This window comes from Lissotriton vulgaris, chromosome 9 (genome assembly GCF_964263255.1).
Source record: "Lissotriton vulgaris chromosome 9, aLisVul1.2, whole genome shotgun sequence".
NCBI lineage: Eukaryota > Metazoa > Chordata > Amphibia > Caudata > Salamandridae > Lissotriton > Lissotriton vulgaris.
In genome coordinates this window covers 346,135,067-346,162,418 of record NC_141697.1, presented here as the reverse complement: position 1 = coordinate 346,162,418, position 27,352 = coordinate 346,135,067, and the positions used below count along the sequence as shown (strand labels likewise).

General features: G+C 42.5%; 1 protein-coding gene across 2 annotated transcripts in view; it reads left to right on the top strand.

Moving 5' to 3' along the window:
• Positions 1 to 26,857, top strand: part of ITPK1 (inositol-tetrakisphosphate 1-kinase) — a 514,297-nt gene extending 487,440 nt beyond the window's left edge. For both annotated transcript variants that reach the window (XM_086937700.1, XM_086937701.1), the window contains exons 9-11: positions 6,612 to 6,679; positions 15,073 to 15,235; positions 23,506 to 26,857. In XM_086937700.1, coding sequence (XP_086793826.1) covers positions 6,612 to 6,679; positions 15,073 to 15,235; positions 23,506 to 23,828 — 554 coding nt within the window. In that variant the 3' untranslated portion in view covers positions 23,829 to 26,857. The remainder of the gene's footprint in view (positions 1 to 6,611; positions 6,680 to 15,072; positions 15,236 to 23,505) is intronic.
• The last annotated feature ends 495 nt before the right edge of the window (positions 26,858 to 27,352 follow it).

Sequence of the window (27,352 nt, the reverse complement as noted above, 5' to 3'; positions counted from 1 at the left end):
GAAGGGGCACTTTATATAACAGCCCTTTCAAATCACTAGTGGTGAAAAGTTTCTTAATGGGAACTAAACGGGTTGCACCACCAAAGATCAGTACTAACACCATTGTGGAACTTAAACTGTGCTATCCCAGTTAATGGCAGACCCGTTTGAACCTATGCACAATAAGGATCTCAAATCACTCACACTCAACAGCATTGCTAATCGCATCATGATGCAGAGTGAGCGAGCTGCAAGCGCTAATACAGGAACCATACCTACAAATTCACAAAGACAAGGTGGTTCTCAGAACTAACCCACAGTTTCTGCCAAAGTGGTGACCCACTTTCATGTCAACTAAAGCATACAACGACCAACTTTCTACAAAGAGCCTAAGACACAGATGCCCTTCTTGCATCCAACACGTTGGATGCAAGAAGGGCTTTAGTTTACTGTCAAGTTTACTTTGTTACTGTCAAGAAACAAAGGAGTTTCGTAAAGAAAACCAGTTGATTCTCCTTCGCCAGGGCAGCCCAGGGTTCCCCAGTAACTAAAGGAACAATCTCGAAATGGATAGGGGACACAATACAGACTTGCTGTTCGAAGGCAGAGTTGACACTGCCCACATGCTCCAAAGCCCAATCAACTAGGAAAAAGGGTGCAACACAGACGTTCCTAACCAACATAACCATTGACGCATTCTGCACTGCAGCGACATGGGCATCACCACACACCTGTTCAAAACATTGTGTGGACATTCCGATGAACATGAAAGCACCGGTGTGACATCTGGCCCTTTAACACCCGTTTGCTAACACTTTCTCATTTCATCCCAACCAACACCAGAGGAAGGGATCCCACCATATAATCTAATACGCAGCATGTGAATCCAGAAAAGGATTTATGCTGCAAAACAGAATGGTTACTTACCAGTAGGAGTAGTTTTGCAGCATATAGAGTTTTCTGGATTCATATGTGACCCTCCTGCCACCCCAGAAACGTGAGGTAATGCAAAGTGGTGGGGAAGAGCAAAGAAGATGAAGTACACCAGAAAGGGTAAAAAGTGTCCCAAGATGGCGAGTATGTACAGGAGGTTCCGGGGTACTGTTTGAAGTCTCACATAGATGTACATGCCACTGGGTGTGAGTCGGCGACACCCACAGCCAGAAGAAAAGAAACATACTGGAGACAATACCAGAACTTACCACTAGATGGTGGAATAATGCACTGTATGAAAAGCCAGAAAACTCTTCAATCTGCAAAACTACTCCTTCTGGTAAGTAACCATTTTGTTGTCCGCCGGTTTCGCCAATATTATACCTGCCTAATGGTGGTGGTGGTGTGCAAATTAGTTGGTATTTGAGATTTGATGACACCCTTCGAATCGTCAAAGAGCGCTCCAAGAGTTAAAGGGAGTAGTGTGCTCGGTTTCTCCAGGATGGGTGTGCATGTGCAGCTGGGCTTGGGTCCGAAGCATCCTCTTCTGCCCTCTTGATTAGTTTATCCCCTTCGATGCTCATGATGGAACGGCTCCGTCATGAGCGTTGATTGGCCTGTGCTCATGACGGAACCGTTCCGTCATGAGTCCATAAGCCCAATAGAACGTTCAGCACAGCGCAGGAATTTGTGCCGCGCTGAAGAGTATATTTAGGTCTGCTATTTTTCCATCAATGCTGGCTGTAAAATATAGCCAGTGTGCTTAGTAAATTAATCTGCATGTCCATTTTTGGTTGAGCGGTTATTCATTGGGTCTACAGTTAGTTGGAAGGTTCTCAGTAGAGACTGCCAAATGCCACTTTGTTGTCAGTCTTGTTCTTTCATTCGGTCCTGCTCGTTCTCAGATGCTTGTGGATGATTTTTGTCATGGAAAGACTTAAACCGATTTAGAACTCTGCTGGCTGCTATGTGTAATGGCACAAGCCGCACTTCTTCGGGGGTCACTGTGAATAGAATGATAAATAACCACAATCACTCAGGATGCACACCTTGTATTCCTCTTTTTTCAAGTTCATCTCTTTATGTCAAAGATATGCGTGCTGATTGTGTAAAGTGCTATGCCCTGTCAGCACTGAAATTATAGACATCACTGTAGTGAGGCTTCATCTCGCCCCAGACAATCGCACTGCTAAATGTGCGAATTTCGCAAGTGTATATTTATTTATTCAACCATTTTCCAAGTTCATCAATGTACTCCATGATAATCCATATTCATTTGAACCTCTTCTCAATTTTTGTGCGAGACCACATGCCATGTGTTAATGCCATTTCAAGCAGTATGAGTGATTGTGGTTATTTATCATTCTATTCACAGTGACCCCCGAAGAAGGGCGTTGAGCCCGAAATGCATTGGGTACTTTTTTAAAATAAACGCTGCCTGACATGAATTTATGCTTCAGTTCTGTTCATTTAAAAAGTCCGGATCGACGTGGAGTGAGCAGTAAAAAATCGGAAATGGCATTAACACATGGCATGTGGTCTCGCACAAAAATTGAGAAGAGGTTCAAATGAATATGGATTATCATGGAGTACATTGATGAACTTGGAAATGGTTGAATAAATAAATATACACTTGCGAAATTCGCACATTTAGCAGTGCGATTGTCTGGGGCGAGATGAAGCCTCACTACAGTAATGGCACAAGCCCACATCTCCCCTGCCCTGAAGGTCTTACATTGGTTACTGGTTGCAAGAAGATCCACATTCAAGCTGCTCTGTATCACCCACAGAGTGATCAGGGCTGTTCTTCTACACGAAAAAATATCACCAAATGCATTCAACAAAGGATCCTCTGCTCTAGATTAGCACCTCGCCTTGAAATCCCACCACACAAGAAAAAAAACATAGGTGGCACATCCTTCTCTGTTCAAGCAGCCAAACTAAGGAACTGTTTACCCCCAAACATAAGATCTACGGATAACTATCTTATCTTCAGAACACTGCTCAAGGGTTGGCTCTTCCCCACATAACCACCTGTGCATATAACCATTTATTTGGATTTTATGTATGTATCAAGATATGTGTATTACTTTGTATAAATGTGTATACTAATTATGTGTATAAATATATAGATATTCTCGAAATCTGCTTAACAAGTGTACATATTACCTATGGTTATATTATTCGGTTTAATTTGTATATAGGTCACTGCATAACTAAGTAAATATTTATCATAACTATTCATCTGCAATCGCTTCACTATTGAATTATTAAAAGGAAACAAAATATATAAAACCAAATAAATTAGCTTAAAGTACACTAACACATGAATGTTTGAGTTTAATAAATACAACTTACATCTATCTATATATTACCTTCCTTGTACATATATACCTTCCATGTACTTATGTATCTTTATATTGATTACTCTACTCCTAATTCATTTCCAGTGCACTAGCCTGTTTCTCACCCTATACCTCTCTCAATATATTCTCTACTTATATACCTTCCATCTACTTATGTATCTTCATATATATTACTTTACTCCTAATTCAGAATCTCAAATGCACTACCCTATATCTCCTCTTATACCTACCTCAATATATTCTTTGTCTCCAATCTGACTCATCCTAAACTCCATTGTACTACTATGATCCCCAAAGTAACAGTTTCTAGACTATTCCCTCCTCTCCTGCTCCTTGATTCATCTCAAGCCTTTTACTATTGAGATCTCCCAAAGAAGCCTTTCTAAACCCTTCCCTCATTGATCCCTCCTAGAATCATCGGAAACCTCTTCTTTATCCCTAACCCTCTTCTGAGACTCTTCCCCCCCCCCCTCCATCCCTCCTTTACTCCTCCCTAACCTTCTCCTACTGCTATGATCTCCAAATAAACACTTACTAGACCCTTCCCTCTTCTATCCCTCCACTATCCTTTAAAATCCAACTAACAAACTCACCTGTCCACTGCTCAAATTAATATCATATTTCTCTATACTAATTCACTTCTAATCCTTTTTGGGTTCCGGAGTAGCGTGTTACTCTCCAATAAGCGATTCAACGCCTGGTCAGGGATAGAAAGCGCTACATAAATGCAATTACAATGATAAAGTTGTATCTTCTGAAACGTACTGTAGCAAATTCCTTTTTTGATACACAGTAACATCATTTATTTCGTGGTCTCTGGTTGGTCAGTGGCTGGATGAGAGTGCCTTAAAATTAAGAGTATTGAATAATAAAGTTCTGCTCGTGGCGCTGTGCACAGGTAACAACCTCCGCATTTTGTGAAATTTTCTGTTCGTAAAACGTTTATAGGAAAACGTTTGCACAGATAATATTTTGCAAGTGTTTCCATTGTACGGGGCAGTTCTCTCACTAAAAGCAGGGTTTCATTCTTCAGACTTTGTAAAATTCACGAAGTTTGCACATCTAGGTTTAAAAAGCTTAACAAAATAGCATTTAATTTATTTTGATTATTTGACATCTTAGAACTAGGAGACATAAATTCAATTAAAAAGAAAGGGAGGCAAGGTACCAGAGCAGAAGTATTTTCAAGCTCCCTTGGAACTCTTTAGGCATGCATTGTAAGGCTATTGGGGGGCATTTCAAAGCTGTGGACCAGATTTTGTAAAAGACGTGACTCAGGCCCGCTTGAAGTAGGGGACCATGAGAAAATGATTTTCAGGTCTGAGGAACCACACTGGAATGTATGGTGCCACTTGTCTAAGCAGAAACCCACGCCCAATCTGTTAAAGCGCTTAGGGCCAGATGTTCTAAGAACTGGTCGCAATTTGCAAGCAGTATTTTTGCGACCAGCGTGTAATGTACGAACCGGACTATGTACTAATAGGTCTCATTGCAAATTACTGATTCCTGGTGGGTCACAGTTTGACGTATCCTTTTCAATCCAATTAACAGAGTAACATGTCGACCACTCTAATTTCATATTTCACTATACTAATTCACCACTAATCCTTTATGGGTTCCAGAGTAGTGTGCTACTCGCCGAAAAAGTGCTTTGACGCCTCATCAGGGGTAGTAAGCGCTATGCAATTACAAAATTACAATACAATACCTCTAACCCTGGGCATAGGACTACGCTCGTGGAGCTTGGGTAGTTTGCGCAGCTACGAGAATTGCACGTAGCACAGTGTGGAAAAGTGCAGCAGGCATTTTTTGCTTGCTCGCGGTCCTCAATGTCAAGTTGGCGTCCGGGAGCGAGCAAAATAACATCCCGGCGACACCTTTTCCTCGTTCGCTAGCAGCAACATCAAGTTGCCGATCACGAGCGTGGAAAATAAACCTCCAGGCGAGATTTTCAACACAGGGAGGTCAGGTTTCTCATTGCGAGTGATCACGTATGCTCGCGACCGCTCGCAATGCGAAACTGCCAGTCCGCATTGAGAAAGCTGTTGCGCGAGTACAAATCTACTCGAGCTGCAGATAACGGCTGCTTGTACTGTGCAAGATGCGGTTTGCAATGATTGCACAGTGCAGACAAGCATCCGGCACTGTGCAATCAGTGCGAACAGCATTTTTTCTACCGCACTACGCAGTTCGCGTAGCTTGCGAAGTGCACTTTGCGCAGCTACGCATAGCGCTACTATGCATACTACGCCCAGGGTTAAATACCTCATTGATATTAATGAGGTAGGTTGCAAATTGCGAACCTGTAGGAATGGCATCCATCACAGGAATGATGGCTTGCTGGAGTCAGCAGACCACCATGTTTGTGATTGCTTTTGAATAAAGGATTTTTTTGTGTTTTTTAATGCTACTTGTTTTCCTTTGCATATAAAAAAATTGTAAGTTTCATTTTTTCAAAGTGTGGCACTGCATACTCCTAAAAAACGTTTTGGTCCCAATCGCAAAGGGGAAGAGGTCCCTCTTATTTCATCTGAACATAACGTATTGTACGGGACAACCCCCCTTTAGAAGCAGCGGGGGTCAAACCCAAGCAAGAGTGCCGGCATGCTGTGCAGGCTAGGAAGTAAAATGTAAGCATCCGGGAAATGACAGTGCTTGCGTCACGAGCTGACAGTAAGAGAGGAGACTTCTCTGTAAACACGCCGTCATTGAGTTTCTGCTTGCTCGGGCCTCCCAAAGGGTTGCACGCTTTGTGGTGGACTATTTGATTGCTTGTCAAATGTTTTTTTGCCGATGTTTTAAAAAATATATATATATGCACAGTAGCTGAAACAAGTGAACTTATGATGAAATAAAAATACCAAATAAAACGGGCAGACACCACTGGCCTATTTCTGAGCTAGGGAACCCCCTATGCAGGCATTTTGATGTATAAGAAACCATGTGCAATTGGTTAATTCGAAAATCCACCCAGTTTATCGGCTGACTGTCCGACTCAGTGCCTCTCCTTATTTCGTTGACAACAGCGCCACCTAGGGTGGGACTGCAAATCCCATGTATTATTTGTACGCTTTGAACATTTTTTTTATCGTCCTATGAAATTTATATCGATATTTTATAAAAAATAAATGCCTATAAATTCATAGAGGACACTTTTTTGGTGGTCTTAAAGGTAACTTGTTTTTATGCGGCATATTTTGTTAAGTAAAAGCGCTCGGATGCACAGCCAAGAGTCCATAATTCCAAAGTAATGCCCATTTCAAGCCTGTTAAGCCCTTGTTTTTTCTTTTGTAAACTGGCTGCTAACCTTTATCTTGTTTGTTGACATTTCAGACCGAAAATCCATATTTTTCAACAGCCACAATGTATCGAAGCCAGAATCCTCTTCAGTGTTAACAGCGGTAAGTACTCCACCAAGATTTATTTTTGGGTCTAAAGTAATTAAGTAATGTAATGTAAATAACTAAGACATGTCCCTACAGTTAAATTTCCCCACACCAGCGCATTGTGAGCACCTTGACTTGAGTATTTACTGTAATTTGGACGGGTGAAGGGCACATGCAGACACTGAGATCCCCCCAAAATATGCTTGCCTTCTAACCCTCAATTTTCTCCATGCAGTTTAAGTGTGTCATTTCCACATTGCCTCATTCAACCCAAACATCTACCCTCTGCCTTTGGTTCACCCTTGTTCACTACATTTATTTTTTCTTTTTCTGACCCACAACCCTGCATGCTCTGCCCACCATGCTCGCCCCTGTGTCGTGACCCTTTGTTTTCTTGTGCAGTTTCTTTAATTACCTAGCTCCCAGCACCCCAAGAGATACTTCCCTCTGGCAAGAAAGATCATTATTTTGAACACATATTTAATTGCATTCATATTATCCTAACACTATGTAACTGGGACTGTCAGCGCTGCTTACCAAGAAACTACAACTGATTCAACATTTTGCTGCAAGGTTATCCAGTGGTGCCCTTCGCACTTTTCACACTTCCCCAGTCTTGGCTCAATTGCAGTGGTTCCTGGTAAAATAAAACAATTGTTTAAATCTTTGTCTGGTCTATAAGATAATCGATTAACCCAACAGCTCCCCCCTTTGGTCCCATTTCAGGTAGTATAATCCCAGTTGCTCCCTGAGATCAGTGTCAAACCTGGCTCGTGCCTACTAGCGACTCTTCTGGTCTCGAGTGGTGAAAGCCCGTAGAATGTTAGGGAGTTTTGTATGGAGAAGGAGATGGTTGGTTGGGTAGTTGATCCGGGCCAGCCAAGAGAAGGGTTCGCTCTTACCTGTGTCTTGAAATAAATCTTCTAATCTCCTATGACCGACATCTAAGTGGTTTCATTCACTACAATCAGCTTCTCGGTTTAATTCGCCGAACAACCATTGGCTGACGTGGTCTTGCCATCGTAGCTGCTTAGAATTGGATCTTGCTTCTGGTTTCTCTCAAGTCTGAGCCAGACCTCACACTCTGAAGGTGCCTGAAGAAACAGCTTTTTTTCCACGTGTTTAACAATGATTTTCAGCAAGTGATGCATGAGCCCATCCTTGATATGGTTTTAGCGCCAAAATACTTCAGTGTTATGATGTTGCGTTCTGCAATAAAAGAAAACATAAACAAGAAGAATGACCACTCTTTGAGACGTACACCCCAGGGGTTCTGCTCTTGACCCATGCTTATGTCTTGTGCTCGGAGGCTGCTTTATTGTGGGCTTTTTAGGTCTCGCCTGGCGTTAGCAGCGCTGCCCTTCCCATGCGAGGGCCTTTTGTAATCGATGCAAGATGTGCACGCGTACAGAGGGACAAAAAAATACACACCATGTGGTCTGCCCGACGCCATCTTTGTTTACTTTAATTAGCGTACGGGTGGACAAAATGTGCATGCGTATGGACAAGACATGTGCACACGCGCGCGCATTGCGGATTGCTTTCGCTTTCCCTCCCTCCCGAGTTTGCAATTTTAAAATGTGGAAGTTGAATTAAAAAAAAAACCTAAAAGCTTTTAAAACGTGAAACATACTGCATTCTGCCAGGAGACGATATCCCTACAAGATTCTGTTTCCAGGCTGTTCTACTGTGTTAATCAATAACACATATTGTCACTTACTTTCAGACCACTACCAGACAAAAAAGATTATATCTTATTTTTAATAAACAGCAAAAAAAAAACGACATATTTTTAACACTCACACTGCAATCTTGCGGAAGACATTAAGTTTAAAATGAACCTCGCTGGTAAATGCCTGATATTCGTTCTTGAAACAGTTCCTGCATCAACAGATTTAACTGGCGCACAGCTTCGACAGCAATGAAGCAAAAGATTGTCTTTTGACGGATTTTATAATCTTAACTCTAAGTGAGGGGGGAGGGGGGTTTGAATCAAGTACGTATGTGGAGAAAGTTATTAAGACTTACTTCAGCATGCGTATGATTTGGAAGAGGAAGCACAGTATCCAATTTGTGGTCATAATAAAAATAGTTTACATTTGTGACTGCTTTTGATTCATGGTGTTCGCTCTCTAAACAGCTACAATGAACCGTCTACTTTACGGGCACATTTTACCCCTAACATAACTTCAAGAGACGTGTAAGGCACAGCTAATCAGCCCCAGCGCCCCATCTTGGGAAGAGCTGGCACCAATTACAGGCTGAAAAGACTGCTTAATCTGTCTGGCTCTGCCCTTGCCTCCGAGATCTATAGCAGGGGTGCTCTCCTGATGTAGATGGCCTTTAAGGCAAGCTCCGTATTTCTGCGGATGGTGATGCACTAACATTAACTGTGATCGCCTGTTCTGTATACGATTAGCAGCCGGTGACTTACTGGTCAGCAACTCCTTCCAATAAACCACATGCAAAGGCGCCTGTTAGTGTGCTCGGCATGTTTACGCCAGTTGTGCCAGCCTCAAGTTTCAATCACATGTCTGCCATAGCTCACACCTACACTCTGGAGAGCAGAGGGCAAGTTAACGCATGGGTCACATGGGGGAAGGAGGGGTTGGAGGGGCAGGAGTAAGATATTGCAACTTGAAAGAAAGGCGGTTCCATCTTAAGTGATTTAGAAACAAAGCATTTTTTTTTAAATTCAGAAATCACAGAAGAATATAGAATCTTGACATAACCGATTAGAGATTTGCTGGAAACAAATGATGGAAATCAGAGCCAGTAATAGGAAAACAAAAATGTAACTGGTAAAAAGAGTATCATTTTGCACCGAGGACCCACCAACCAGTATTGATTAAGATAGTGTACAGTCTCCTTATAGGAAGTCAGGAGAATTTATGAGCAGCTCACTTAAAGAGCCATCACTTCTTAGTTTGGGATGGAAGATTCATTTGTTTTTATTAAAATCATGTTATGCTTTATTGATCTGACCTTTTTAATCTTATGACATCCATAATGATAGTAGCTGTCTTTTAGAACCCCGAAAAATGTTTGTTAAAACCGACTTAGCAGTTCCCAACGAGTCCACGAGAAGCAGTGGAAATCTGCAAAGTCTAATAAGAAATTTCAGTTCTGATCAATATAACTATAACAATACAAATACCTTAAATGTCTAGAAGAGTTGACACAGTCACTGAAGGTACAAAACAGTTACACTCTCGTAAAGCAGATAACCGCAGCATACCTAAATATAAAGAACAACCCCTAGTGCTTCTTAAGGGTAGTTAAAATATTCTCTATGCCTCCCAGACTCCCTTCTTGCCACTGGCTTGTTTCCAGTACCGGAAGGGACCACTTAATGTTTGCCTACCTAGCACATGGCAGAGGTTGTTCTATGCTCCGAATACAGGAGCACAATCCTAGGAGTCATTTTGAACCATATCCGGACTCATACTGCCTTATGCATATGTGAGTCGAACAGCTCTACCACACACCTCCTCCCCTCTCGCCCAGCTGAGAGACTCATGGGTGGCCAGTCTTAGTGTGCTTATGTTCACACAGGCGTTCATGAAGGAAAGAGCGGCGGCTCCGCAGCCACAGACAGATACACAGATAACTCTCAACACATACTTTAAGGTTGCCCACTGTTGGAACCTAAATATGTCAGGTCACCTAGGGTAGCCTGGCCTAAGGTAAGACAAATTCAATAGAGGCACATGTGTAAAGGTTGCAAACCACCCAGCAGTAAATCAACGCAATTTCACTCAAAAAGGACGCTACACCAATGTTTGGAAAAATACTAGCTTGTTTATAAAAATAATCTTTGCTCTCTTGTCTTTAGAAATCACAGCTTAGTACATACAGTTTGTCATGAAAATAATAATAATACTTTTAGAAGTGCTAACTTATATCATTAATCAGCATCAACAGTACATTACATTAGACTCCAAAATTGGTTAGACTTGACTTCTGTGAAGAGTTTTATATTTTGACCCTCTCAGCACCTCTAACCACCAAGGGAAGGTACACAACCAGTGAAGAATGGCAGTGGTTACATTCAATTTACAGATGCACTTGTAACCCCTACAGGGACCTTACATTTCCCTAGTCAAGAATTAAATTCAGCCCTTCTTTTATGGTTAGCTCTACCCCCCCAGATTTTGGTTCAGTGGCTGTTCTTTCCTGGATCTGAACTTGACGAGGTTTACTTCAATGGGTCAATAATCAGTTACTAGCTCCCAGTCAGGGGAGAAACTAACAGTAGTACTGGATCACGTGCTTCTGCACAAAGATTAACTTTTCCCCACACAGGAAGACTTCCTTTGAAGTGCCACTACTCAGTCCCTTGGGGTGATTAGCCTTCCCCTCTTCCCACACACTCCTTACTTTCCGGTAGAGACTTTTAAGGCCGAAGTCTCAGTGGGGCTGAGCTGTCAGGAGGGCTCCACCGAAGTAATAATCGGCAGCGGTTGAATCCGCTACTTCCCGCCCAGCCAGCTGCTCAATCTCAGTGCTGGCGCGGGGAGGAGCGGTAATGACACTTCCCCTCTTCCGAGGAACAACTGTGTGCCTTCCGCCTACCCAGCCACTCGATCTCCGGGCTGGTGCAGACAGGGGCTCGCCTCCGCTGACAGGAGTCGCTCCGAACCTCGTCCTCGGTTCCGGTCGACTCCGCCTCTCAGATCCAGTCAGCTCCACCGGGCATGCGCGGGGAATTAGTGTCTCGATCACCGAGACTGCTCCGTCGACCTGGAACAGATTAGTGACTCCGCAACGGGCCTGCTCGGTCCTAGGCCCCTCCTGTGGTGACAAACCAGCTCAGTCAGGAATGTGCGCAGTGGCGCTGGATATCGAATAACTTGCCCCCTTCTCTCGGACCTTCAGTGGCGCTGACACGGAGCGCGATCGGCGCCCCAGGGGTCCCGCTCACAGTGGAAACAGAGAGAAACCACTCAGGCTCAATATACCCTAACTCCTCACTCCTCTTCCTCGCAAGTCGAGTGGTTTGTCACACGCTGCAAGTCCAGGCACTGGTAAGAGAGTCACAGGGTCATACAGAGCAGGAGCTTACTTCTCACCATAGAGAGGGGGGTAAAAGGGGGGGGGGGTGCTTCACGTTGGAGCCCCAGAACTCCTCTTCAGCAATATTCCACTAGCCCTCCTTACTGGACAGGTATAGGTGCACAGGCGATCTCCTAGTTTGGTTCCCACTGCAGGGGCCTCCTCAGCTCCACAGACCACTGGGATTAACCCCTTCACCTAACTTGAGCACCTCTCTGACCAGGGTCAGCAGGACAGAACTAACTCTGCTAGGACAACAGGAATGGGGGGGGGGGTGGTGAACCCAGACAGAGGGCAACCCTTGTAGAGCAGTCCACCCTTAAGGACCCTACCCCTACCAGACCTCAGCCTTCACTCTAGCTGTTCCTCACTGGCAAGACAAAATGGCTGACCAGCATTCCGCCTTTTGTAGGCTGACCCTCAGAGGTCCAGAAGGGACCAGAAGGTTCTGGAATGCCCTACTCTATCCTATGGGACAGGTTCTAGGAATAACAGTTGGGACAGTTGGTAGCCACCATTTTGTGACTCCAAGGAAATTCCTGTCAGGAAAGGCCTCTAGGCCTGAGGTAAAAAACTATGAGGGTGAAAGAGCACCTATCCCCTAGACCAACACCTTAAAAAATCCAGTGGACACAAAAAATAAATAAAGGCATGAGGGGCAAAAAGGGGACAAAATAATTTGGAGGGACTACGCAAAAAGTCAGACAGGTCTAACACCCACCATACATACTTTTATTTACAATTTCCCCCATTTAATCCTAAGGGTTAAATTATCATGTGTCACTGTGTAACACAAAATGTAATAAAACTGTAATCATTTCTCTCCCACTGAACAATTTGTAACATAACAGTTCTATTATTTTCAAAATATGTTTATTGGTTTTCATGAAGAAACAAATAGACCACTTGGGCACATGAGTAACATTATGAATAACATGTTGTTACATCAGTATAAGGTTAAGAGCATAGAACATACAGCTTACGTAAAGTAAAGATTACCATGGTCGGATAGTGCATCAGTCTCAAATTAAAACAAGCATTGAAAATGCAACAGGTCTCGCCTTTGATTAAGTTAAAGCCATTTGCTTTGCTAATGGTATTGTATAGCAAAGCAAATGGCTTTAACTTAATAAAAGGCGAGACCTATTGTATTTTCAATGTTTGTTAGTATCGCAAACAAGACCTGGGGGGGCTTAACGAGCATGAGGAACCCAAGTAAAGCTGCTTGCCGGGCAGGACTATGTGGGTGATAGGAAGCCTGGCCTCGGGTGTTCTAGGGGCGGATCCGGGACATGGCCTCAAGAGTTGCAGGAACAGTGAAGGTGAAGGGGCGAGCGTCTCTGCAGGGTGTATGCTGCCTGAAAGATAGTAAATGTGTGATTTAGTTCAATCTGCAAATAAAAAGGAGCAGCAGAGTGCAGCTGCCTGGGAGGCATATTTGTGCACACGGAGAAAGCACAGCTCACAGACACAGCACCACCCCGACCGCACCTGGAAGGGAACAGGGTACTGCCATCAGCACCGGATTTGGGTGTCTGCCCCTCCCCCACCACTTGCCAGGTGAGGGGTAACAGTATAGCGCCTTTGAAGGCTGCAGCCAAGGAAGGGTGTGTGGCCTCCATGGGTATACTCAAACCGCTGAAGCACTCTGCCTCCTCGTAGTACAACTGGGCACCCCGCCTCCTGGCATACCACAAGCATTCCATATCACTGCCCACCATCCCCTGGCATTCTGCAACATCCCAACCACCCTCCCCGTTAACTCACACTACCTACTCCTGGCACCTTACATGATCGCCTTCTCGTAGCTCACAGACCCCGGTAACTTCATCCTCCTGACTTCCCACCTTCTGCTGGCAACTCGCACAATCCTACTATTTCCTGGCACACTAAAGCAGCTGGCTCCCGCTTTCTCCCAGCATACCCATACACAGCCAACCTCCTGGCAGCTCACAAAATTGCTTTACCACCACCTCATCCTGGCACCTCACACAGCACCACCTGCCTTCAGTGCAGCCCCCCCAAACCCAAACCTATGCATTTGCTGACTCGCCACCCCATAAACACCCCTTTCGCTATCTTATTGTATCACCAATATCCATTCCCACAGCACCTCCTGTCACCTCTTCACTGTTTTCCTCTCTGCTTCATAATACCCTGAACAATCGCCGCTTCCTAGAACTTAGCATATTCTCTATAACCCCCACCATGTCTTCAAAATTAATAAGCTCCATGAATGCCACAGCGTCCTGGCAAGCCACTGTGTCCCGATACAGCAGTGGACACCACGCCTTCTCTTGATAGCTTTCATAGCCTGCACCACCTCGTTCTCCTTGCACACCTTTACTTCTTTCCATCTAGCATGCCACAAACTGTCCATTGAAACTGCCTTGCACCACATGTTATGAGAATTTGTTTAGCGCGCTTATCACCCAAGCAGTGTTCAGGTGCTGAAGTAGATGAGTAGGGTGTTCAGACTCAAAGTTGAATAGCCAGGCTTTCAGTTTCTTGCGGAACTCGAGTAGGGATGGGGAGGTCCTGATGTGTGGAAGGTCATTCCAGAATTTGGTTGCGATGTAGGAGTGTTCTCCTGATCAGCTCCTCCGGACGCGGGTACAAACTGCCTTTTTAGGTTTAATGTACATCACAGGAAAATATGGCACTTATTGTCACAAAGAAAGGACACTATTTTCTTTGAATTGCTGCATTTTACCCGCATAATTTAACAACGTAAAGATGACCAAAATTGATACAAAATAGCAATGAACAACTATGGTATAGTCCTACCATCTCTTAATAGAAGTTCTCTTCCTAAGGAATGTGAACTAGGCATGCTCAGGCAAAAATGTATCACTCAGATTACAAAAGAGCCAATGTCGCAAATGGGTTGACCCGTTTCCCCACACTTTTGCTGTGATATGCAAAAGCAAATGTGAATGGCAATAAAATAGACCAGTAAATGAAGCGGGGTGACCCAAAGCCCCACTTGTATGATTTTTTTAAACGTTTGTATAGAAAGAAATACTTTACTATTGTGTTTGTTCAAGGAAATGATGCAAAAGTTTGAAAGTTTATAAAAAGTACTTCCAGAAAAGAATTAAAATGTACAGTTAGCAAAGTGTTTGTTCATAGCGTCATTGGGTCTTAATGTCAGCAATGCAAGTATTTGGGCGAATGCCTACTTTTGCTGTTATGCCTACAATGAGGTCCATTTCAGGAATGTAAACATCCCACCATTCAGCCTGAAATTCCCTCAGTGGGTGCAATGCTTTAAATCCCTTGTATATGTAAGTCTCTGTGCAAGAGGGTGTGACTGGGAACCAATAGATGACTTTGAATACTTTATTTCCTAGCTTGATAAAGTGGAAGGTGTCTTTGAGCGGCCATGCGATGATGTAATTCGTGGGATCTCCAAGGCGTTGCGGCAGGCACTGGGTGTTTCCCTCTTTGGCATTGACGTCATCATCAATAACCAGACTGGCCAGCATGCGGTCATCGACATCAATGCATTCCCAGGTACAGTAGCGGAGTTAAATCAGTTCTTCAGTTCACATTTGCCTCCATTCAGCCAATGACATCTACATACAAGTGCATGGATATTTTCGAAAATCTCCTCAGTGCCTTCATTAAAATGGTTGGAATCAGCTTGACTTTATGGTGGACTTTTGTACCCATTTCTTTCTTCAGAGTCCTTGGCATGTACTTCTACTGTTAGAGACAGAATGTAAAACACTTCTCCCACCTGAATACCAGTACAGAACTCCTTTCTGACCTTTGACTTGGTATATTGCACCTGGTCCTCATTGTGGGAAGATCCTGTTTGATTTTTTTGAGCTCTCGTTCTGGATGTGTGACTTCACTCCTACACAGATTTATTTTCTATTGTTCAAACATGACAGCAGCAGAAGTTTTTTCTTTTAGTATGAAAAATATGCATGATCAAGGTGTGGTTGATTTGTGCAAGAGAGCAGAAGACATTTTGAGCCTCCTGTGCAAAGCTCTTTTGCAATCACAAACCCTGCAAATTGTAAAATTGCAGGGGTTTCAACCGCAAAAGGGCTTTTCCTTATGTACAAAAGCCATTTTACAAGTTGGAAAATAATGTTTGTGCATATGTGGCTGCAGATACACATGCTGTGCAAACTCCTGCTATCTGGTGTTGGGCTCAGACATTTGCAAACTGTTTTTCTTCAAAGAAGTGTTTGAAGTCATGAGGTATGGTATGACTATTCCCTTAGTTGGCAGTGAGCATGGGCATTGACTCCATTGTTAAATTATTTGTCTCCGCCATCGGGTTCGAACGTGTACTTATGCTACGAGCAGGTGCTTACTGGGTGAGTAACCTTCTCCTTCTGATTAATAAAAGGTCTTTATTGACCCTTTCTGCATCTTGCATACGAGGGTGGAGTTCCCCTCCTATTTCCAATTTGGAAAGGAACTGATTAATGGTTTACGACTGCATAACGGTCTAAAACCATTGATAAGTTATTGATCCCCGAATGCAATCATATAGATTGTGGACGGATGTCCTTTCAGGCCACCATCCCTGTGATTGCAATCAAGCACGGGGGGGGGGAGCCTACAATTTGTGATGTGCTTAAGGAAACAATAATGAATATTAACTAGGCAAATCTTTCTGTGATCATCTATTAATCAATATTTTTGTGAACCAACCTATAAGTGCATAGGTCGGTTCGCAGAATACTATTCAATTCGTAAAAACGTTGTGTGCAATTTTCAGCCACTTTTTGTTAGTGGAATAATGGTACAAAAGACCCTTTTTTCCCTCCGCACAGGCAATTTGTTTCCCTCTGGAGAACGTCTTATCCTTGTGACATATTGGAGAGTTTTCCTCCCTTATCCACTATAGAAGCATAAGATAAATGTTCAAGTTTGTATGATTATTTTTATATATTGGTTTGCCGCATTTGTATGGCGAAACCTAGCCAAAAGACAGTTGAGCGCTATACACATATTTATTGTAAGGAATAAAGTACTTTAGCATAAAACTGCTAGTGGAAGCCTTTAAAAGTTCCATAAATGTTAAGACTGAGGGCACCTCTCACTTACCTCTGATGCCATTTTGCTGTCAATCTAGGCAAGGCAATATGTTTTAAGGCACGCCGTTTACAAAGCACACACTTAACAAGGCCAAGCTCTATAGCGCTTCAAAATAATGAACTATACTTAACAAGGAAGCAGCAGATTCATTTAACTACACCATTGTAACTATGCACATTTATTTATTTATCGATTTATTAAGCGCGGTTGCTGCCCAGGGGCGTCCAAGCGCTGAGTTTAGACAGAGACGAGACGGAACACAGGAGGAACTAAAAGGGCTTCCTAAATAGTATGGTTTTCAGTTTCCTGCGAAACGGGAGTAGGTCGGGTGTGGATCGAAGATCAAAAGGGAGTGCATTCCACAGCTTGGCGGCGTTCAGTGAGAACATCCTGCCCCCCGACCTAGCTCTCCTTACTCTGGGTACCACTGCCAGAAAAGCACCGGAAGATCGGAGGTTCCTGTTAGGGTGGTAAGGGGTAACAAGGCTGATGTTGATTGCTGATCCAGTCTTCCAAAAAGCTCGATGTGTTATACACAGAGCCTTAAAAGCCACTCTCTGTCTCACCGGTAACCAGTGTAGGCTTTTCAGTCCCTGTCTGACGGACTGTGACCGTGGGATTTGGAGTATGGTACGTGCTGCGCAATTTTGTACCACCTGTAGCTTTTTTAGATTATTAACCTTAACTCAAAATTCATTCAACCCACACCATTGTCATTATCTTGAACTTTCTTGCTGTTTGTTTGGATTTACAACTGTACTAGCTTACCGTCGGGAAGTGTACAGAATGTTTGATATGTCCTGCAAATGTGGAGTAGGGTTATATGTGTGAGTTTTTTGCTGAGTCTTAACCTCTTAACCGCTGCAGCAATTCCGCTGCGGTGCGGATGCTTAGCCAAGGGGGCGGGTCCGCGTCTGCCAATGGTCGTGCGCAGCACTACAGAAGTAGTGCTCACGACGGCCGTTGGCTGACTAACGCAGCGAAGGGGTTAAAACTGGCTCTGCTAGAGACCCATGTACCCCCAAAACCTTACAATTCGCTTTGGATCCTATTGCAAAATTTCTGCAGAAGGTGTTTAATACTGCTATCTGTGGTGTTTACTACTGCCAGGAAGGAAGCAGTTGTCACCCCGCTTCTCAAGAAACCGAACGTGGAACCAGACAACATTAAATATTTCTGCCGCATCTCTGCTGCGGTGTTCTTGTCCCTTCTCTGAATGGGTTTCAGCTTGTCATAGCACAAAGAGACCCTCATTGTGGAGGTTGATAGTATTCGCTGCCTGTTCGATCAGGACTGAGTGTTTATCTTGATACTGCTTGCAGCATTCGTTCCATGTTCGCCTGTACGGATAGTGCAACGTCTGCAGCAAGCAGGGGTAAGCAGGACTACCTTGCAGCTTCATCCCTGTTTTTTGATCAAAAGGGTACATACTGTCCACTGTGGTGGCTTTGAGGCAGAGGTGTTTAGCCTTCCATGTGGAGTGCTCCCTGGTTCGTCCTTGAACCCCACTCTATTCAATCTGTAAGTGGCTCCTTTGGCTGAATTGGTGCACTAATTTCGGTTTCAAGCACTGTCTTATGCTCACGATACTCAAATGATCTTCTCCCTCTCTAACAACCTGAGCTCAGTAGCGGAGAAGTTCAACCAGTGCATGTCTAGCATTAGCAGCTGAATGAGAGACAACTCTTTGAAGCTGAATGCAGAGAAGATTGCAGTTTTTTTGTCTGCAGTCTAATTGTGTCCTGGCTATGAGTGTGCGAAGATCCACCAGAGATGGTGAGCTTGACTGCAAGAACAGGAGTGCTGGACGTGATGGCCTAGTAAAAAATGCATCTGATTTTTAAGTTAGAATAGGCTGCCTATGAAGTTCCATCAGGATGTGGGTGATGTGATAATATTTCTTCAGGCCCTGGGCAAGATTTTCTGAGGCATGTAAGATGCCCCTAAGTTATTCCCGTATTGAGTCTGGGAGGCCATGAAATAGGGCATTACCACCATCTTGATGCAGGAGTGGCAAATGGCTTATTGGATTGCTAAAGTGTCTTACTACTGAGGCTTACAACTGACTTAAAGCACTTGGAACCGTAAAGGACGCCCTCACTCTGAAAATGTAGTCTAGACTATGCAGATTGTGGAAATATTCTGTACAAATGTGTGTAACATAAGACATTTGTAACCTTTGCTTCATCACTCTGAAGTAGCCTGAAGGTAATACACTGCCATTTGTATAGTTGCAAAAGATTGACAAACCTTGATTATGACTTATGTATTTAGGTAGATACTTCTTTTCTTTAAAGATTGCAGCTTCTAAATAAGCTTTTGTGGTCACTTATTTTCAGAATTGCTCACTGGTTTAGTACCATTTCTATTTCCTTAGGGCACAGTCCCATTGCCTGGGCTGGAAACCTGACACTATATTGTCTGAGACTGAAAACTAATACACCTTTCATGACTAATCATTCAGTGTGCTCTTATAAGTGGCCAGTTAGGTGGAATGCCAAATACATAACTGCTGCTATATCTAACAATTATTTGCCTATCGGCAGGTCCGGATCTGCATTTCATTAAAATGTGGCTTTAACAACTTTCTCCTCTCCCGGTCTGGAGACTTACAGGTGCACAGCAGGTGCAACACGTCTTCTTTGGTTTCTCCACATAATCTGCACAGGAGCGTTGGAAATGAGCGTTTCAAAGGGGGCATGTGGGTTTTGGCTGGTAAAATCCCCATCCTCATTGCCAGGAAGCTTTCCTTCTGAGTTCTGGAGAAGCTGGTGCCCAGGTACAATTGTGGTGAGCACTTTATTTGGCTTTCTATGGGGGCGCACAGGAAAGAAGTCCAAGAAAAACTGTCAATTTTGAGTGTATAAGAAAGTTCTTTATTTAGTATTATTCATTCTTTTAAAAGCAGTCACCGTGCAAATTGCAACAAAATCAGCCAACGCGTTTCACTCCCTACCAAGGAGTTTCTTCAGGGCGAGTAATGTTTACACCGGTAGCGCATGCCCAGATCCTCCAGAGTCGTGAAAAGAGTTATTTCTCTTGATGGTTAGAATTCCTAATTGTCTTGTTGGTTCAGTAGTTCTGAATAAAGGGGTTTTATTTACACCCTGACTTGTTTGTGGACCTTAAACCGAACCTCACAATAGAGTTGTGTGGGATCCCCTAATGGCGACGTATCACGCTCCGTTGCTTAAAATTCTGGTGAGGGAAGCAGTATCGGTTCCTTCTCCCACAGTCCGGTGTTGGTTCAAAAATTGTGAACTTAGAAAAGTTTCCTCGTCCGCATCAAAGTAACGGCATGGAAGTAGTTTTGTTCAGTGCCAGTAACTACAGTGGCAGTGTGTGCTTTTTGAGACCAACGTTTGTTATAATGGTGAGGGTCCAGTAGCTACCACACCAATAAGGTTTTATAAAAACCCATGCCAAAACAAGTCACACAGTGGCAAATCTAAAGAGCTGACCACTAATTTCAGACCCACTGGCTTTGCCAGTGCTTGTTTGTTTTTGTTTCCCATAATCATATTGAAACTTGTTACACATTTTCCATTATGAATATTTTTGGAAAATACTAGCATGCTTCTACACATGTTACTAAATGATGCTGCAAAGAAATGGTACCTGAAATTTTACAGTAGTTTATCAAAATGTTTTTTCCTGCTTACATTTTTTTGTGAACATTTTATTTTGACAGCAAAGAATCATCAATCTTACATTCAAGCTTCTGCAAATATTTGCATCAAATCAGATAGCATTCTGGGAGCATTATAGAGAGCCTTATATTGCTAAACTTTGAAAACGTGTGTACACATTTTTATACCCGAACTACTGTCAGTATTGCAGTCGGAGCTTTCAATATTTGCTTAGAGAGCTCACCCTAATAATAAAGACTTTCAAATAATTATTATAAATGCAAGTTTCAACAGCATTAACATATGTGCAAAAACATTACCTTAACTGCAGTCCGTGCCATTCCCTGATCCATTATGTTGTACTACAAATTGGCAGCCAAAGGGTTTGTGCTGGAGGGGTTGGGCCTTCTTGTCCCAAGGACAAAATGCACATGAAAACGTGTTGCCCTTGACTCCAAACAATATGTCCTGAGTGTCCGGCTGTAGAAATCCCACATACTTGTACATTGCTTTTTTTAATTACATGAAGGCTTAGGACCCCTTTCTCCTGTAAAGGTCTGTTGTGTGAATTTTATTTGATAAATGTGATCATTAAAGCGTTCACACCTACTTTAGAACTAATGATGATGGGTACTGGTTAATCCAGAACAGATCGAGAAACTGTTTAATCTTGTATACTAAAACAGTAGCCAGGTAGACCATTCTCTGCAGCTGATGAAAACCAAATACACCTCGTTTGAAGGTTTAGGTGAACTGCTAAAAATTCAGATATTGAAATGGCTATCCCAGCCAATTTCTCATTAAAATTTACCAGACAAAACACTGGACTGCACCACAAATGAATGAAGTGTACAACTATTCCTCAGACACAGATTGTCCATCTGAGCCCTTCAACTGATTATTATTTACCTATTTCACCAAAAGAAAACCACCAATATGTTTTTCACTGATAGCACACAGCTTCCATGTTAACCCAATGATATCTCACTGCCTCTCAAATGAATCCCAGAACCTGGGACCTCCATGTGAGTTGCACCTACAAATTAACCCAAAGATAAAACACCACAAGGTCGACCTAAGATCACTATTTCATGGGAACCTCGTGACAGTCAATAATATTGATTGTCCTGAGACGTCGAGGTATTGATTATCTTCACAATCCATCAATAACTACAGAGGTAAACTGTGCCCTAATAAATTGTAGATGTTAAAGGACATCTTCTCTATCCCCTTTGTTACAAAGCAGACACCTTAACCTCTTTAATCCCACTGAAACTTACTTTAAGCCTCCATCTGAACCCCTAATGGGCACATTGCTACTAAAAGATAAAATTTACTATGTAAACACCAATCTTCAAACACAGGATGACGGGCTAGCAATAGTCTACAAAGAGCTGCTTAATTGCAGCTGTATTAAGAATAACTAAAACTCAAACACCTTAGCTCTCACTCTCTGTGGAGCAACCGTTATGTAATAAATGTGATGTTTTATTCCGCCATATGGATTATAAATGAGTCTTTGATACATAAATAATATACTTTGTATAATTCAGCATTGAGTGTGATTCATTAATTCATTCTGTTATCCTTGTTCTTCGTTCGCCTACATTGCAAATTAATTGTTGCATCTTGTGTCAATTACGTACCAGTTGGACCATACTTTTTTAAGAACCATAAGTAAATGCACAGGCACAAAATATGCAAACTACTACAGTTAATTGAAGGAAGCACCCATCTGAAGACACACTATACATCTCAAGATACTGGCTCCCTGACAGTTTACCCTTACATAGAACAACTTTGTAAACTCCTACAGAAACATGGTTTCTCCTTTCGCCAGTATGCCGATACCCAGATACACATGAAAACGGCAAGACCACCTAAATAATAGAAATACAATCCATGACGTTAGACATTTTCTCCTTGTATCCCATTTGAAAAACTTAGTCCAAGTTAAGGTAATATTTAGGACTGAAAAGACAAAGGTTTTACGTACTGGCTTCCCTAAGTTCTGTCTTGCACCACCAAAGGCAGTCCTCTATTCTGCTTCCTGCCTTATTTCCAGAACAGGAATGTTCTGTCAGATTATCCATTGCAGTTATCATTGAACCTCTAGAGGCACTAAGCACATTCAAGACAAGACTGACTGTATCCCTTACTAGGCCGTAAACCTGATTACATTCCGAAATGCCTGGCTTCAAAACTGACCGGGGAAGAAAAACTCCATAATGAAGCTCGTTTTTTCAGGCTGTAACTCAAAGATATGGTCTTCCATGCAACAAAGATTTACTTGGCCTTCTTCTTGTTGTTCTAGAACACCCTTAAAGTCACTTAATAACTCCCTTCTAATAGTAAGAATTGGAGAAAACTATGTGTCAATATCCAGTTTGACAAGTTTGATTTGCACGGCAAACTCCAAGGTTTCTCACCACCTGCTTGTATCTCTCTTACTGTGTTTACATTACCAATCTGATGAATATGTTTTCTTCCAATATATGAAGCGCTATGGTACCCTGTAAGACTGCCTTACATAAAAACTCGAGAACTAAATCTACACTTTGAACAGGCAGCTGTTATGGAAATGCCTAGGCAATGATACGACAGAGGGAGGAAAGCGAAGAAGTGAACATTCTATAATAGCATGTTTTATTTAATGCAATTTATATTAAAATGATGTTCATTGGGCACTGTGCAATTTGTAGAAGATGTGTCATTTTTAGGGAAAGAAAATACAAAATATTTGTGCATTTAAAAGTATAAAACGTATTTTAGAAGTTTAAAACCCTAATTTCTTTCAAGTTATTAGGAACGTGAAGAAAGACAGAATTGTTAACAATGGTTTTATGATGTATTAAATAAATTGACATTGTTGTAGTTCTAGTTGGGATTGTTAAAAACGTTTCTTAGTATTTATTGTTGTTTCTGATGAAAGAATACTGCAACTTAAGAGCCGAAGTAGGTTTCGCAAAATCATTTGTTGCAAATCTAGTGGACAAAAATATAGTTTGTGCAGTTGTTTGTCACAATTCGCTAAGTTGATATTTTAGCACTTCTCTATTGAGCACACCATGCTAATGATTTGTATTGTTCTTCTAGGTTACGAAGGAGTTCCAGAGTTCTTCACGGATCTTCTGAACCACATCACCACAGTTCTTCAGGGCCAAGTAGCAGAGGTGAACTGTGGCAAGCTGCTGGTGGAGCAGACGAGTGGTAATGCTAGCGTGGTTGGGGATCGGACATGCCCTGCCCCTGGGGGCTGCGGCAGCATGGTCTGCAAGGAGGCCTGGATTGTGGAAAGTGAGACCAATGGCTCAGTGAAGCTGCCTCACCACCAGAGACTGGGATGCAACTCTGCAGTCTCGCCAAGCTTTCAACAGCACTGTGTGTCAACAATGGCAGCCAAGGCATCCTCACAATAACCAATGAATGCAAAGAAAAGCAAACTAGAGCAGGGACGTGGGCGGGAGAGAGCAGGTGTAATCATGACCACGAAATCGGAGTGGGTGGTGACAATTCAATAACAAAATTCCAAATGATTGTTTTATTTTCTACCTGATTGATTGTTAAGAGTGGAGAGAAACTATTTTGAGCTAACAATGGAAAATGGATGCACGGCACAGTGGATTCCAGTTGGAAGACGTTTACACATGGTTGTGTTATGAACACTAGACTTCAGTAGGGTGGGTCCGTTTTGTTTCACCATAATCCGTACATGAACCCTGTTTTATTAATTTGACCAGATTGGATTTTAGCAGATCTGGTCGAGATCACATTCAAGAATGTTATTTGTCCTATGACTTGCTTTTTCCTCATCTATTCTAATTTGTTGCACCTTCCCTGTGACATTTATAGCCAATTATGCTATTAACAATAATATGCAGACCGCACTTGTTTTTTTTTTTTGGTTCTAGGTTTTTTTGGGACAACACCACTATTGCTTACCTTCTCTTGTAGGATCAGATAATGCACCCCAAAACTCGATAGGCTACTTACCCTTTTTTTTTTTCCTCAAACCCTTTGCATCCCCCAATTTCCTTCGCTTTTTGTTCAAAGTCTTAATGTGTATGGGGACCATAACTGCTAACATGACCAAAAAGATGAGGTTGATGGGTGAGTGGATTTAGTTAGTTTAGAGTTCTTTTTCCTGATACATTTCGAGAGGCTGTAGTCGATAGCTGTAAAGTCTTCCCAATATTTTTTTAGATTAACTTCAATGGAACCACATGCTTTATAGAAGGTATTTAGAGTTGGTGTCAAGATGATGTTCACCTTAGCATTTCGCCGACCGATACTAACAAGAGTACTTATAATCTCTCTGTTATGCTGGTTGTTAGCAGGACCAATCACGATGCAGTGTTCAATTAAAATTAAAAGCAGAAATGTTAGTAACAGTTCTGTTCTGTACAGACCTTAAGCACTGAATGTAGGCCTCGGGCCCAGTATGTTTCTGTAGGTTTTTGGCTGTCGGGGGGTGGGGGAGGAACCTCTTAACATCCAATGAGACCGCCCCATCCTCCATGACACAATTACTTTAGCATATTCACCGTATGTCCTAACACTTGCAAAGCCTTGATAGTCTCCTTCAAAATCTATATGGATGGAAGTAGGCCTTTACCTATGGGATGATGTGCAATATAGAGGTAGTTAACTGATGGTCCAGCTATATTTAGACTTTTTGAATTGAAATCTAAAGTTTCTTTGTGTTCCCATATTGTGTTTGTGACGCAATATGCTCTGGTTCCTGGAAGGACGTTCCATATGGAACTGACCTCAAAACATGTGATACGAATGACTCCAACCGGGAGTTTCAGCGTTGGCTTTTGGCTCACCACAGCTAACCATCAAACGGAGTGCAAACACAGTTATTACCCTGTTTGTTGAACAGTGATTCAAGGGGACCATTCAACATTTTATAGCATTCTTAAATTTAAAATTTGCCTCCTGTCTCATTAACATGAACATATTTGTTGGGTAGCTTCAAAGAAGCCCCTCCACGCTGCTTAGGCGCCCTGCAACTGATTTTATTAGTATCCGAACTAAAAGACTGCATAATTTATCACCTTAAGATATTCTTTATTACTTGATTCCGTGTCTTCATCAACGCAATTTATTTTGCTTACCAGCCGATGACTTAATGAATGAATGTCTGTTATGGTGGTCATGGGTCTGAATCCTGGTCTCCTATTCTTCTAACGTTGAAAGAAGTAATAGTCAGATGACTGGTTGCTGAGATTCTGATCTCTTGAAGATTGATGGCAGAGTTAAAGATGGTACTTAAAATGTACGGTCTCACCCTCCACTAGTATCCATTTTTCAAGATGATCAGTCAAGCCACATCCTGGGGGGTTTGTGTAACTGCTGTAACTCATTCATAACGTTTATTGACAATACTGTCTGCTTGGAGCAAACATTGTCAATGTACTCTTGGTTTTTACAACCCCCAGAGAGATTGTGTCCCCTGTGGGCAAGATGTCCGTATCTAAAGTACATGTATGAGGCGGCTGACCAGATCACGTGTAGTGAATCCTACAGTCTTTGAAACAGACGTCCTTTCATATGGCCAGTGTCTTGTGCATTGTTTTGACTCAATAGTCAATACGTGGATCATCACAGAGGTGTCCTTTTTTGCAGTGCGTTCTTTGCAGTGTGGTTGGGCTTTTTTCCTACCTAACTACCATCACCCTTCTTGCCCTAACACGGTCAAGTTCGAACTGCCCTGCATGTCGGTAGCATCCCGCCCAGGAGGCCTGCTGTAGGGCAGAAAGAGCTGTTGTATAGTTAAGAGAATCATTCCTATCTTCCCCAGATTATACCTAGGAAAGTGCCTGGAAGCGGAGAGTGAGAGGTTTACATTTCCCATGGTTGCAAACCTGCTGTTTTGTCCTTTGTTGTGGGGGCGAAGTCAAGGGCTGGGATGGTGGATTGTGTGGAGAAGGGACGGTAAGAACCTCTAAGAAGACACATGGCCCTTGGTATGTTTGGATGGCCAAAAACAGTGTTACTTAAGCCTGTTTTATTGAACTTGTAATTAATATGCTGTCCAGATCACTTCAACGTTCTCAACGCCTCAGATATATTGAGCACTTTTTTTCTCTGCAGAAGTCAATCCTGTATTCCAAAGTATTCGCAGAATGCTGTCGCGAAGCAGAAGATGAGCGAGTACTTGCTTCCATTTTAGTGTCTAATACTGCTTTGATGAGTGTTATAACCTCCTATTAAATGAATTGGTTTTCCGGTTTCTCACTATGTAATTTAACACATGATATTTGTATATATTTATAAATACATGTAACTGTTCTTTCTAAGGGTGTAGAATATATTTCTTGTCTATTTCTGTTTAATTAAATCTAGTTGTTTAGCGGCTGAAGCCCGCCGTAGTCTCGTGGAGACTTTTAAGTAGAAGACAGAGAACTGTCCATAATAAAATATCAACCTTTTAAAAACCTCACCTAAGAAATTACACATACTTTGCTTCAAATAAATGCTTAACGTTTCTACTGCATTCATAAGGTGTTTCTGCCAAACCAAACGTTTGCTTGTTTTTTGTGTGAAATGGCAGGTAATGCTTAAAACAATATATGTCCTGACGAGTGGAGAAGGAATTAAATAAAATGCTTGTTGTTTTTTGGGATGACCCTCCCTCAGGAAACCGCTCCACCATCTTCCTTTAAAGCTTTGCCTGCAGTTCTTAACACGTGTAAAAGTGTAGTGTATTAACCGATGTAACAGAATCCATTGTTGAATCCATACCAGTTGACCAGATGGAAACTCGGCTTGACTAGCAAAAGGAGCTGGCCTCAGCTGTTGAGCATCTTAAACTTCGGTTTGTATTTGTTTACTAGACGTCGATCAGCTGGACTCCAGAGGTACCGGAACATAACCACCTCCTCCTTTTTTCTGGGAAAATCTAACATAAATACACTGTTGACCAGGACACAATACA